This window comes from Nelumbo nucifera, chromosome 3, assembly GCF_055504915.1.
Source record: "Nelumbo nucifera cultivar China Antique chromosome 3, China Antique-T2T, whole genome shotgun sequence".
Taxonomy (NCBI): Eukaryota; Viridiplantae; Streptophyta; class Magnoliopsida; order Proteales; family Nelumbonaceae; genus Nelumbo; species Nelumbo nucifera.
The window spans coordinates 105,768,495-105,781,633 of NC_142651.1; the positions used below are offsets into that span (position 1 = coordinate 105,768,495).

General features: G+C 38.6%; 1 protein-coding gene across 1 annotated transcript; it reads left to right on the forward strand.

Moving 5' to 3' along the window:
• The first annotated feature begins 6,295 nt into the window (after nucleotides 1-6,295).
• LOC104598833 (uncharacterized) lies at nucleotides 6,296-8,025 on the forward strand. The gene has a single exon (XM_010261070.3). It carries the CDS (start codon nucleotides 6,500-6,502, stop codon nucleotides 7,715-7,717), a length of 1,218 nt encoding a protein of 405 aa, XP_010259372.1. The 5' UTR covers nucleotides 6,296-6,499; the 3' UTR covers nucleotides 7,718-8,025.
• The last annotated feature ends 5,114 nt before the right edge of the window (nucleotides 8,026-13,139 follow it).

Genomic DNA, 13,139 nt, shown 5'->3' on the forward strand with positions numbered 1-13,139 from the left:
GCCTACATGGAGATGAGATCAGAGCAGAGTCTTCGGAAAAATGATAGATCCTTCATCTTGAGACATGATTTGAATTTCAGTTTCTTCTTGCAGGGTGGGGAGTTGGACGAGATCACTGTCTTCAACTCCAAGCAAAGATTAATATAACATCATATCCTCATACTTGTTTTATTTTTTGTATCAAGAAATAATTCTTGTTTTTATCATTCTGTCACTCTGTAATGTTGGAGATAGTAGGTAAATTATTAAAATTATCAACCTGAAATCAAATACATAGGTCCACCAGGCTGACACACTACATGAAGTTTGCATTTGGAGGCTGGAGCTTTGCTCGATGAGAATGGTTGTTTATGATTTTACTTCTTTAACTAATATGGAAATTGTCCATGGAAGAGGGTGTATCTTGAATATGTGGCGAAGTCTTGAGGATGAAACTTTTTCAAGGGTGTAGGAAAATAAGGGGGCTCCTTCTGAGCTACAAACCAAGGGTGTGTTTGTCAATATGAATGATTTTACTTTTGATAACTCGAATAATAAACATCAACAGCTAAGGTAATCTATTATATATATATATATATATATATATATATATATATATATATATCACTAGGGGTGATCATTTCAGTCCGGCCCGGGGCCACATTAGGCCCACAAATTTTAGGGCCGAACCGCATATATTTAAACTTACACATTTTGTGTATAATGTATATGTGTTATTTTACATTATATTATATATTTTATATATAAATATTATAACATGACATGTATAATTTATATTATATAATGTATAAAAGAACTTTATATGTATGTTATGTCATTTAATATAAAATATTATAGATATGTAATATTTTATATATGAAAGACATTGGCCTAGAATCAGACCCGACTTGGCCCGGGCCCATGTAGACATGGGCTAGGGCTTATGTTTCAAGCCCGAAACCCTAAGCCGGGCCAGCCCCAGGCCAAAGCTATAGCCCTTATCATAAGCGCAAAGCCCAGGCCGGCCCGACCCATGATCATCCCTATATATGACCCAATTGCAAATTGCAGACCTCTTCGGTTCAATACTACCAACGCTCTTATAATTTGATTGTAGATAAACTGGTCTAATTTTCTATAATGAATGAGCAACACTAGGGGTGACAACTTTCCCATCCTAGTGGGGTACCTAGCTTCCCTGACCCTATTGGGTTGGATCGAGATTGGCTTGGCGGGGATGGGGATGGGAGTAAATTCCTCACCCACCCCACCCTGATTATATATTAATAAAGACTTTTCAAACCCTTTTAAAGTAATTTTATTATTGTTTTATATTTTACTATATTATAAAGTATATAATAAAATATATTTAAAATATTGTTTATTTTTCCTTTAGTTTAAGTAAATCTATTTTCCAAACAAACATTTAATTAAAAAATTTTGGGGCTTCAGGTCCTTGATGAGGAACCAATCTCTACCAGGGATTGGTAGGGGTGTCCATGAAAAATCGAAAAACCAAAAAACTGAACCAAACCGAGAAAACCGAACCGCAAAATGTGGTTAACCAAACCGACCGGTTCTGTTTCAGTTCGGAATTTTTGAAAAACCAAAGGACTAGTTCGGTTTTCGGTTAACCTATAAAAAAAAAACAACGGTTAATCAAACCAACTGGTGTATCTCTCTCTCTCTCTCTCTCTATATATATATATATACAGATAGATAGATAGATATTTATATGTATATTATATATTTTTAATATATGTCACATATTTTCTATGTATTATATATATTTATATATTCATTATATATATATATACTTATATTATATTTATAATGATCTATTTATAAATATATTATATATATTATATATCATTTATTATTTATAATATAATATTATACATATATTTATATAATATATATTTAAATATAAAAAACCGAAGAACCGCAGAACCGAATCAGTCAAAAACCGAAATCGGCGGGCCAGTTAACTGGTGGTACCGGTTTGGTTTCGATTTGGCAAAATGGAAAAACCGGTACCACTGGTTCGATTTACAAAAAGGGCCATGGTTCGGTTAACCGAATTGTGGACACCCCAAGGGATTGGGGATGTAGGATCACTTAGCCCCAATGGGGACTGGGGTCAGAGATGGTGATTTGTTTCAAAGTTGGGGTTTGGGATGACTATGGTCCCGTTATTGATATTTTTTATGTTGATTGATAACTATTTTGGATTTTAACATGATTGATTGCTATTTTTCGATATCAAATGTAAAGTTTTATGAAAAGTGATGTAGGGTGGCCCAGCCCAGCCCACGAACGCCAAAACCAGAAACGCGATTAGCCACAGAAGGAGCTACCCTGCACCCCTCGTACGAAGCCAATCGTGGAGCGCCCACGCGTCCTCGCAGAGCTCTCTGACTGCCCTTGTATGGCTCCCATCTCAGGCATTCATCTCCACCAACCTCTAGGCGGCTCAAGTATATATAGGGGGTAGCCCCCCTCTAGGTAAGAGGGACCTGATTCTGATTCTGAAATTTGACCCTACAACAGAACTTGAGTATCCTCACTTTGGGAGTCCAGTACCTACGCATAGCCTCCTTGGAGACTTCGTCTGTACTGGATTCCCCTCTTCACACCCCCGTACTGACTTGACTGTCGAAGCCTTTGCCTCGGGTCCTAACCCGAGGCCTTTGATGTCCTCTGTCTTGCAACACTCCAATTATTAGTCCTCAACTTTTGTGGGATTCGATACACTTCGGCCTTAGCCCCCAGCCTTCGGCCTCGGTACCTCGTCCTCAAGTCTTTCGAAGCCTTCGGCCTACCCTTCGAGCTCTAGGGAAAAAATTACTTTGTTGTCCTCAGCCAACCCGAGCATCAACAAAAAGAAAAAAAAATCAAGTGTAAAGATAGGCCTAATTTGGGTCGAATCGGGTGACTAAAGCCTGATCCTTATGCCAACTCAAAATAAATAAATAAATAATTCGGGCTTACACCCAAACCCAACCTCTAACCCAACATTTTGTGTTGACTAACCTGGTCCCTTATGATTGAGCTAGTGAGGAAGGGATACAAGAAAAGACGAGACATTATTGGGAGATGTTCCCAATACATGACTGTGCAGTGGGACGTTTGTCATAACTTTTTCGGGAAATGTCTTAAACTATTCCTATGTTTTAAGAAATGGACCCAAATTACCCTTACTATTTGTCAAATCCCTTAAATTACCCCTAAGTTATCTGACAATTTGACCAACTCTACCCCTACCATTATAACCCCTCACATTCATTCTTCATGTGGATATACTAGCTGTTGTGACTTTTTAAAATCCAAAGTTTCCCTTTGACTGTTTGAGACAGTTTTTTTATCCTATCTATGTAATTACATTATCAAAGGTGTTAAACCTTCAACCTTCTTCTTTTTTTTTTCTATTAAGGCTCCATTTGCTTTTAGGAAAGTTATTTATTTGGGTAAATGCATAAAATACCTATTCGGATAATTGCATTTATCAATGTTACTTTTATTTCTCAAATAAATAAGACAATGACTGTTTTAGTTATAAAAAACCATTACTTATTTACTTGTGAGAAGATACCTAAAGAAAATAAAATTTCCGTAAATCCTACATAAATTTAAAAAAAAGAATATGGGTGTATTTATCAATGAGAATCAAAATCTCATTGACCAATTTTCCTCTGTCAAAATCCATAAAAACAAATGGGCCCTAAGACATTTGTTGCTGGGATAATGATGCAAAATATGATATAGACAAACCATCAAGGAGCTCTCAGCTGAACTGAGGCTCTATTTGGAAAGAGTACAAATACAAATAAGTAGAGTGCAAAACCTTGTATTTTGTATTATTTTGTATGTATTTGAACTCTACATATTTGTATTTGCACCCCTTCCAAACTGAGCCTTAGAGGTGAAAGGAGGTGTTTTGCAGCATATCAAGAACAGCTGCAAATGGTTTTGAAAGATATGGAAGATCATGCTTTAAATTCAGCCAAGCCTCACCTCACAAACCATTTCAGAGATACAAAGGATTTTTTTTTTTTCTTTCTTGATCTGTATTTTATAATCTATTTGGTTGCAATTGCTCTATGATTCTATGTTTTATGATCTGTTTGAGACAAACGTTATCAAAAAGGTAAACCAAGATGATATGTTAACGAGAAAGAGGGATTAACCTTCGAGTGGGCGTTTAAACAAATATGCATTTTTAGTAGGGGTGCAATGGATTGGTTTTGGGTTGAATCTGTTCAAATTAAATTCAATTTGGACAGATTGGAGAGATCAATAAGATATATTAAATTCGACCAATCCAGACTTAATGGAGCATAGCATTTATTGGATTAGATTGGATCTGATACAACCATAATAAATTTGTATTGGATTGGGTTGATTAAACCAATATCTGATTAATTGATAAAAGATAGAATGCAGGTGTCAATTAATCAAATTTGGATTGGAACCAATTTAAATTAAAATTAATTTGAACAGATTAGACCGTCCAGACATTGAATTGGACTTATTCAAAATATTCATCAGATTAGATTGGACCTAATCCATCTGTAATCGATATATTGAACCGAATCGGTTTGGACCAAATGTTACCCTAAACTACTTAAATTGCTGCTGGTACCTTATCAATGCACTTCAAAATATAAGATCTTCTTTAGTCTCATCATGATTCATGAGGCTCTGCATCGTTTAAGAATAGATAGCATGAACATACTTGGGAGTTTATCTCCATACTTTCTCCCCTCTCGTCCTCTACATCTCACTTTCTTTTTATCTTCTCAAAAGTTTGTTGATCAAATTTCTGTGAATTTTTAAGGATTTTGATTTAGCTTTGCGGGGGAGGTAAATTAGAGTACAGGCTTAAGACTATATTTGATTTGAAGGAAAAGGTAGGAAAACTTTTACCGTTCCCTATTTTTTCCTTCAAACCAAACACCCCCTTAAATTTTTTTTTGAGCGTAACGCTTTATTTGTTACTCATTCCAAACTGAGCCTAACGTTTTTTGTTTGAGTAAACGAGTTACACATGCTCCGTGATTGTACATTATCATCACATTACATTCACGTGAATTGATACAAAAGATTCTGATCGAAAAGCTTTTGTTGATGGGTTGATAGGCTGGAATACTGTATCAATCTTCTTTATTATTCAAAAACAAAAAAAGAAAAAAAAAAACAAAGAAAAATCCAGCCCAGATGCAGAGGCCCACCTGATGGCTGGGCCGTTGGGATCGAGCAAACGTCGGTTTCACCAGCGGCGCTGAATCCTTCCGCACTCGCCGTTGCCGGCCAATACCTCCCCTCGTCGTCGTGTCGTAGAACCCCAGATAAAGGTTTGTCGTCTGAGAAATATTTATTATTTACATTAATCGGGGGCTATTTCTAAGCTTATATAATTAATACTAAACCTCCTTTTTTAATTGTCCTTGAGTACAAAAAGGTACCTTAGTGTAAAGGTTAATTATAAATAATAAACAATAATTAAGAGATTAAGGGGGGGGGGTAAGGGTGTTAAATTGTTAATCTAATCAATGTTAAAAGGAGGTAAAGTGCCTCTGCTGCCCGCCTCGTATTGTGAGCTTTAAAAGTCAGCATCATACTGGGCGCTAAAAAGAGAGAAGGGGGAGGTGGGGCAGCGTATCGGGAACCGGTGGGATAGCACGTGCCTCCACGTCTCTCCCTTGAGCCCTTGAGCCCTTGATTCATTGACTCATGAGTGAGAGAGTGTGTGTGACATCATACACACGTGCCGGGTGCATCCTCCACCAGACTTCAGATCTGCTACCAATGTAACGCTCCCAACATCTTCCAATCAGCCGAACATTTTGAACATACGATGTTCACACTGTACGGCTGCAATGGCTTGTTGGGACAGTGCCGAACGTGTGCCGCTCTCCTCTGATCTGATAAATCTCTATCCTCCGTTCCAATTTTCTCTTTCCCATCCCGATCCCTACTCTTCCCTCGACGTTGCCCTTTCTATCCTTTCTATACATCAGTTCTGACTTCAGACGCGTTTTTTTGCCGTTTGAGATCTAATTTGCCACGTGTCCAATACATTAAGGGTCATGCACAAATTGAAATTGCACTCACACGGCAAAACTGAAAAAAGCTAAAGTGGACGGGGACAGGTTCGGTAAGTCCGGCGCGAAAGCCAAGCGGTTAAAGACAGGTGAAGGGTATTACTGTCCATGCATGAAAAATTTGGAGAATATACCCTTCATTTTGTTAAGGAAGAAATAAAACAAGGGTAGCAATGGTAGTAGAAAATTGGAAGCGAAAGCGGAAGAGGGGAGATGGGGGGAGGGGCATTGACGATATATAAACACATATACGAGGGCGATTAAAATAACTGCCTCCTGATTTATTAGTCTCCAGTTATTTACTACTCTTCTCTATACATCGCTCAGTGTGTGTTTGTTGAGTTCTCTGCAGTATTATTATTGCGTGTCGAACAAGTAGACAACTCCAGTGTCCTGCTGCTCTCACCGAAGAAGAAATGGAGCTCGACGATGCTAACAATGGCGAGCAAGACCTAAGTCCAGAGCCAGACCTTCGGAGACCTAGCAATGGCGACGCCTTCGATACAGACCAGACGCATCGTCTCACCGGTGAGATTGACAGCACTTGCTCCACTCCTTACGTTAGCGCTCCCTCCAGTCCTGGACGCGGTCCCAATGGCTACTTCTTCAGTGCTCCTGCCAGTCCAATGCACTTCGTTCTATCCTCTGCTCCTGCTTCTTCCTCTGCTTCTGCTTTCATCTCTTCTTCGTCTGACCTCTCTGTTTCTGGTTCTTTTGAGTTCGAATTCTCGGCAAGGTTTCCTTCCAACGCTTCTACCGCGTCTGGATCTATGATTTCAGCTGATGAGCTGTTCTTGAACGGTCAGATCCGACCGATGAAGCTGTCCAATCACCTACAGAGGCCTCAGATCTTATCTCCATTGTTGGATCTTGAAGTCGAAGACGAGGACGAGGAAGCTAAGGGCTCCACAGAGTTAGAGTTCGAGAAACGCGACGAGTCATTGATGAGAGGGAGAGATCTCAGGCTACGCAATAGATCACTGCACCGGCGGGCTAGATCTCTGTCTCCGCTCAGAAATACACAGTTTCAGTGGCATGAAGAGGAAGAATATCACCAAGAGCGAGAGGCTAATGAGCGTCATCTAGACCTGGACGATCCTGAGAGTAAACAGACGGAAACTCCTTCGACGGGAACCACGCCTTCGGTTTCTGCATCTTCTTCTAGATCTTCTTCTGGAAGGAGTTCCAAGAGGTGGGTCTTTCTGAAAGACTTTCTGTACAGAAGTAAAAGCGAAGGGAGAGGGAACAGTAAAGATAAGTTCTGGTCCTCCATCTCCTTCTCTCCTGCTAAAGAGAAGAAGCCTTCATCAACGTCTCTCCCATTCTCTTCCTCCAAGGAGAAGAAACCTTCAGCGGCACCCACAACGGCAGATACTCATAAGCCGAAGCGGCAACAAGTTCCCGCCAAGAAAACTACTGCGGCAAAACCCGCCAACGGGGTCGGGAAGCGCCGGATTCCGCCCTCACCCCACGAGCTGCATTATACTGCAAACAGAGCTCAGGCGGAAGAGATGAAGAAGAAAACTTTCTTGCCTTACAGGCAAGGACTATTGGGATGCCTAGGGTTTAGTTCCAAGAGCTACGGTGCCATGAACGGATTTGCTAGAAGTCTAAATCCCGTCTCTTCCAGGTAGATCTACATCAGGGTTTGAACTTGATGAAGAGGCTAGGAGATTCTGTATAGTTTCCCTTTTCTTTCTTAGGGATTCCATTAATCACTGTAATTTTTCTGGTTTTCTCTTTTGGTCAAAAGATAGCTTGTTCATCAACGGATTTGCTTCCACAACTTATGAGATTGTGGGGTTTCAAGGCCCCCCAATTTGCCTTGAAAGTAGGCGAAGCAAATTATAAATTCCATTCTCTTCACAATCCGCCGTTGCCATTTGTATCTTTCATTCAAAACATATATATGAAATTCCATTTTCTCCTGGAGTGGAGCTCATGAGTTGATGTTTATTTTATGTAACATATATGGATCATTACTCAATTGGTATTGCCTTTGTTTTTGGTTTACTCTATAAAATACACTGTACGATCTGTCGTCTTGTTTTCATCTCTCAGTGCTGAGTGGATGAATTTATTGATAATAATAATAACATTAGTAGTAGTAGCAGCAAAAATATTATTATTGATAATAATAATAACATTAATAGTAGTAGCAGCAAAAATAATAATTAAAATTTAAAAGGTCGGCGTTGGATTGGAAACACATTAAATTCATTGTAGCAGTATGATATTTTTGTGGGTCCAATGAATCACCGGCCTCCCAAAATTTTGTTTGATTGCAAATGTAGCCATGTGGCCTGTGGGAAGGAGGAAATGTGACAGATAAATACTTAGGCAGGCAGTAGGCATTTATCATTACGCGATTGAAACCGAAGGCAAGCGATAGCCGATACAACTCCCCTCCTGAGGGGGGGCCAAAGGAACCCAGTAGGGCAGTACCCACCACACCAGGGGGTGGGGTCTGGGACTGCCGGACTGGCCGACTGGGATGTTTCTTATTTGATGAGTTGTGTCGTCTGTCCGAATTCGAATCTAATAGAATTAGAACTTTCTTGTTTTTAATTATTCGGATAGGCAAGTAAACAGAATATGATCCGACCCACATTGCATAAGTGAGAGCGTGAGGTGAGATCTAATGTCAGACGACTCAGACTAGTGTCCTATGCTCTAATCTCCATTTCTCCAGGTCTTAGTGGCTGTGTGGATTTATAAAGAATAAAAACAAGGATCCATTTCTCCAGGTCTTAGTGGCTGTGTGGATTTATAAAGAATAAAAACAAGGATCCATTTCTCCAGGTCTTAGTGGCTAATGGGGGCATTTGGGGTCCCACCCGCTACAGACGAGGGTTTTGCACATAACTCGGACTCGTTGGTTTGTTTTAGACGAGGATGGATGGATCATGGGAGTGGTGGGTGTTATCAGTGTTTTAAGGTGTGGCATTGGCAGGTGAAGGGTCATGTCAAGGGTGGAGCTTGGAGGTGGACGGAGCGGAGTTAAACTGTTTAGAGAGAGAGAGAGAGAGAGAGAGGCAAGGGCCAAGGAAAAAGGGATATAGATAGATATTGACATCTTCTTTTTGTCTTGACGTAGGGGTGTCCCATCCCTGTCCAGGGTGGGGGAGAATGAGAAACAAACGTCGTAGATGGAGTCTACAACCAGGACCAGCTGCATAGACTTACCTGGATATATTGCTTGCTGCTTGTCCCGCATGTGCCCATTGCACTTTCTCTCCCCACAATTATTTTCTTTATTTAATTCCTTCTCCCTCTCTCTTTATTAAACAAGTTCATCCTCATGTACTTTGAGGGTTATGACACACATCACTCAACTGCCTTGAACTTATATTAAATGATAGAGTGACTCCTTCCGTTTCTATTCCCTCAAAAGAATAGTATATCTCAATCTGAACACTCAAGGATCGAGTGATTTATTAGTTGTTCTTAAAACAAAAATAGGAATTCGGGTTTTATTAGAATTTAAATCGTTTTCTTCTGATTGATGGATGATTTCTCCGTGTGACCTTGATAATTAATTGATCAAAGATTTTATCATAGAAAGTTGTGTTTGGTTTGATTTCCCACAAGTTTCTGTTTCTCATTTTCCATAAAACCAAACATCGCCCAATTCTCTCTTTCATGGTTTTGTAGTAGCATGGTTTAGTGGGAAAATATCTTTTTCAAGTTTTCATTATATTCCAATAAAAAGTAAAATGGAAAAGGTTCTAAAAATTAATGAACATAGGGTTCTTGTTTATTAAGTAATGAAACAAAAGTTGTAAAAATTTCAGGCAATAGAAAGAGGAAAGAGGGAGAGGTGAAGGGTTGTCTCACCATAAAGTTGTAAAAATTTCAGGCAATAGAAGGGTTGTCTTACCCTTGCAAATAAGATCTCTCTCTCATACATACAATTGATGGTTAGTGCTTGTAACATCTTCCCTCGTCTCATTAAACCCCAAATCTATGTCTATATATACTAAGGTCTTATTTGTGTCTTGGTAAGTCATTTACCTAGGTAAATCACTTAAAACGTATTTGGTTCCGTGGGCATTTATTTAATAAACACTGTCACATAGGTGCCACTTCAGTAGTTTCTCTCTCATGCTTTTTTATATGCATCGAGAATAGCAAAAAGTGACTTCAGCTTCTGTGCACACCTACCGTTTGATGAAATTATTTTTTAAAGTTTCCTCAAACTGTTAGGTGTTTTTCACTATTACGTTGATGTGGTGCTAGTGGCGCCTAATTGTCATAAATAGTTGTAATTATTATATTTCTCGGTTTTACAAACAAATGAAATACAAATGTTGAATGAAAAAATGTAAATAGAACCAAACACATACTTATTTAGGCAAGTGTTTTCTCATATACACTTGCTTGAATAAGTACACTCACTTACCAATGTTCTATTATTCCCCAAGTAAAGTTGCACAATGACCGATTTATCTAAAAAAATGGCATTATTGAAGGGACAATATTGTCCCATATTATCAAATTTCTACATAGATGAGTGATTTATCGAAGTAAATCATATGATCCACTAATACCAAAATATGAACATGGGTTTATTCTTTTTTGTGAGACCCACTAATACCAAAATAAGAACGTGGATTTATTTTTTTCCATGGGATCCACCAACCTACCCCCAATTTCCAAAAAACAAACAATGCTTAAAGGGTAAAAGACTTAAACATGCTGAGTTTTCATAAATTGACTTATATATGTACCCTAATTTTTTCAAATACACTCGAATATACCCTTAGTTTTTTAAACTCATGTTGGCAGTTTGTATATTAGTCTCTCTCTCTCTCCCCTAGCTCTTGCTTCTTCCTTTGTCTTTGTGTATACTTTGTTAACCTGAAATTCGAGAAAATGAAATACAACCAACATTGTGGCCTTTAACAAGGCATTTTCAGATGGGTGGGCCCAGTGGCCTCCACAATTGTAGAGATGGTAATTACAAGCGCCGCTTAGATTTGAGGGTTCAACTCTCTCAATCTTAACTCTCTAAGGCCTTCACTTGTTTCTAACTAACCATCTCACTATCCCCCTTCTTACCCTTCCAAGTACCACTCTTCCTCTCTCTCATCACTTGTTGGAATTGGGCATCATAGATGGGATCAATCCACATCTACTCCCTAATGTTGCATACTCCTAAGTGACACCTCTATATGTTCAGCTCTGTGATTTAGGCTGCGTTTGGAAACAATGTAAATAGAGTGTAAATCCCAGTTTAGGGTACTTTGGTTCACTTTTGCTTGTGTTTGGCAACATTACATTTATGCATTGACAAATGACAGAATTCGTATTTTCATTCATTACAACTCAAATTCTATTTGATAAGAAAGTAAAATTGTCAGTGCAAAATTAATCTAACTTTACAATTTATATGAACCATTTTAAATTCTACATATTTGCACTCACACTTATTTGCATCATTTTCAAACGCAGCATTAAGTTTTTATTAATTTAATCAAAATCTAGGAATCTATTGGGCTTGTAGAACAGCTGCCAGATAAGTGACAATACAAGATTCGAGCTAATTATCGGTGGTTATAGAAGAAGAGTCTTTGAAGAAGAATACCGATGGGTTAGACCCTGTTAGCCTTGACATGGAAGGCACTTGATACTTCACCAGAAGCATCAACATGAGAAAACGCCACATCACTCTAGTAGTCACGACTCACGAGAGAGAAGTGAATGTGGAGTTAGGGGATCATCACTCTATTATCGGAATTAATCCAATCCAAAAATCCGACAGGAATATTCGAATCCAACTAAATAGGATTGGATTCGAATTCAGAGATCCGATCCATTTGAACCCCTAATTCTGGCCCAAACTGGAATTAGATTTTAAATGGTGACTCTCGCATATTTATTGAAGTCGACTATTGTAAAGTGGAACCAGAACTATAAAGTTGTCTAAATGGTATTTGTTCATTTTCAATCTATGTCCAAACACAAGCGTTGAGTCATAAGAAAAGGCTATAACCTAAGCAATATAATAGAAGCTCTTTCATGCTACAAATACAAAGATAAGAAGTCTTGGTCTAATGGTTTGAGATTGAGGAGGACAACCTGAATTCTCCATATATGGAGGACAAGTTACTTCATTGTCAGTCTAGTAACCATGGAGTAGGACCCATCATCTGATATACAGATTTACATTTGGTGCACAACATAACTGAGAGTTTGTCCTCTGAAGGCTAATACTATCCAATTGGAAGGTTTCATGGAGGCTACAATGCAAAGAAACTATACATGGGCAACATTTAACCGTTGTGATTCATGTATGAGTAAGTATAAACAGAGTCCCGCATTGGAAAGAAATGAGAGGTGCAAGGTATTTATATACAAAAATGGCTCATAACCAAATGGTTTATGCTTTTGGGTTGTGATTGGTGTCATTCTCTTGTGCATAAGTCCTACATGTGTGCATATATATCGGCCCCTCGTTTTTGGCATGATACCTCCCCTTAATACACAACAGTGGTATCAGAGCCAAAGGTTTGGCTAGGTGCAAGTGTTGACAATGCACACAATTAACTTCCATGGCTTCATTGTCTTTCCCATGGTCAAGTAGTTGGCAAAAGCACCCATGCATGGGAATGGTGCCCCAATAGCCTAGGCTTTTGGTTTTAAGTAGAGTTCATCTCTTGTGTGTAAATCCTACACACATGCATGTGTGTACTAGCCCCCCTGATTTTGGCAATTCCCCTCAATGCACAACACCAATTATAAATTTTTCCATTTTTTTAATTTTATTAGAAAGAATGACCTTATAGAGGATATGAGTGAGAGTATTCGTATGATTTTCCACTTGTACCAAGGGTATTGTTGGAATATATTAACAGTTATAGGGATAAAATAGTTATCCAAAAATTTGATTTTTTTTCAGTGTTCACTCTTTAGTGTAAAGAAAATGACCGGATATCAATAAGACGAAGGCCAAAGTGATGTTTTAAAGTACTAGTAAGCATGCACGTGCTTTGTACATGGCATTTTTAGATGATGATAATGATAGGAATAATGTATTCAATTTTCTTTTTATAA

Coding starts and splice junctions, on each gene's coding strand:
- LOC104598833 (XM_010261070.3), top strand. CDS start 6,500: ATGGAGCTCGACGATGCTAACAATGGCGAGCAAGACCTAAGTCCAGAG.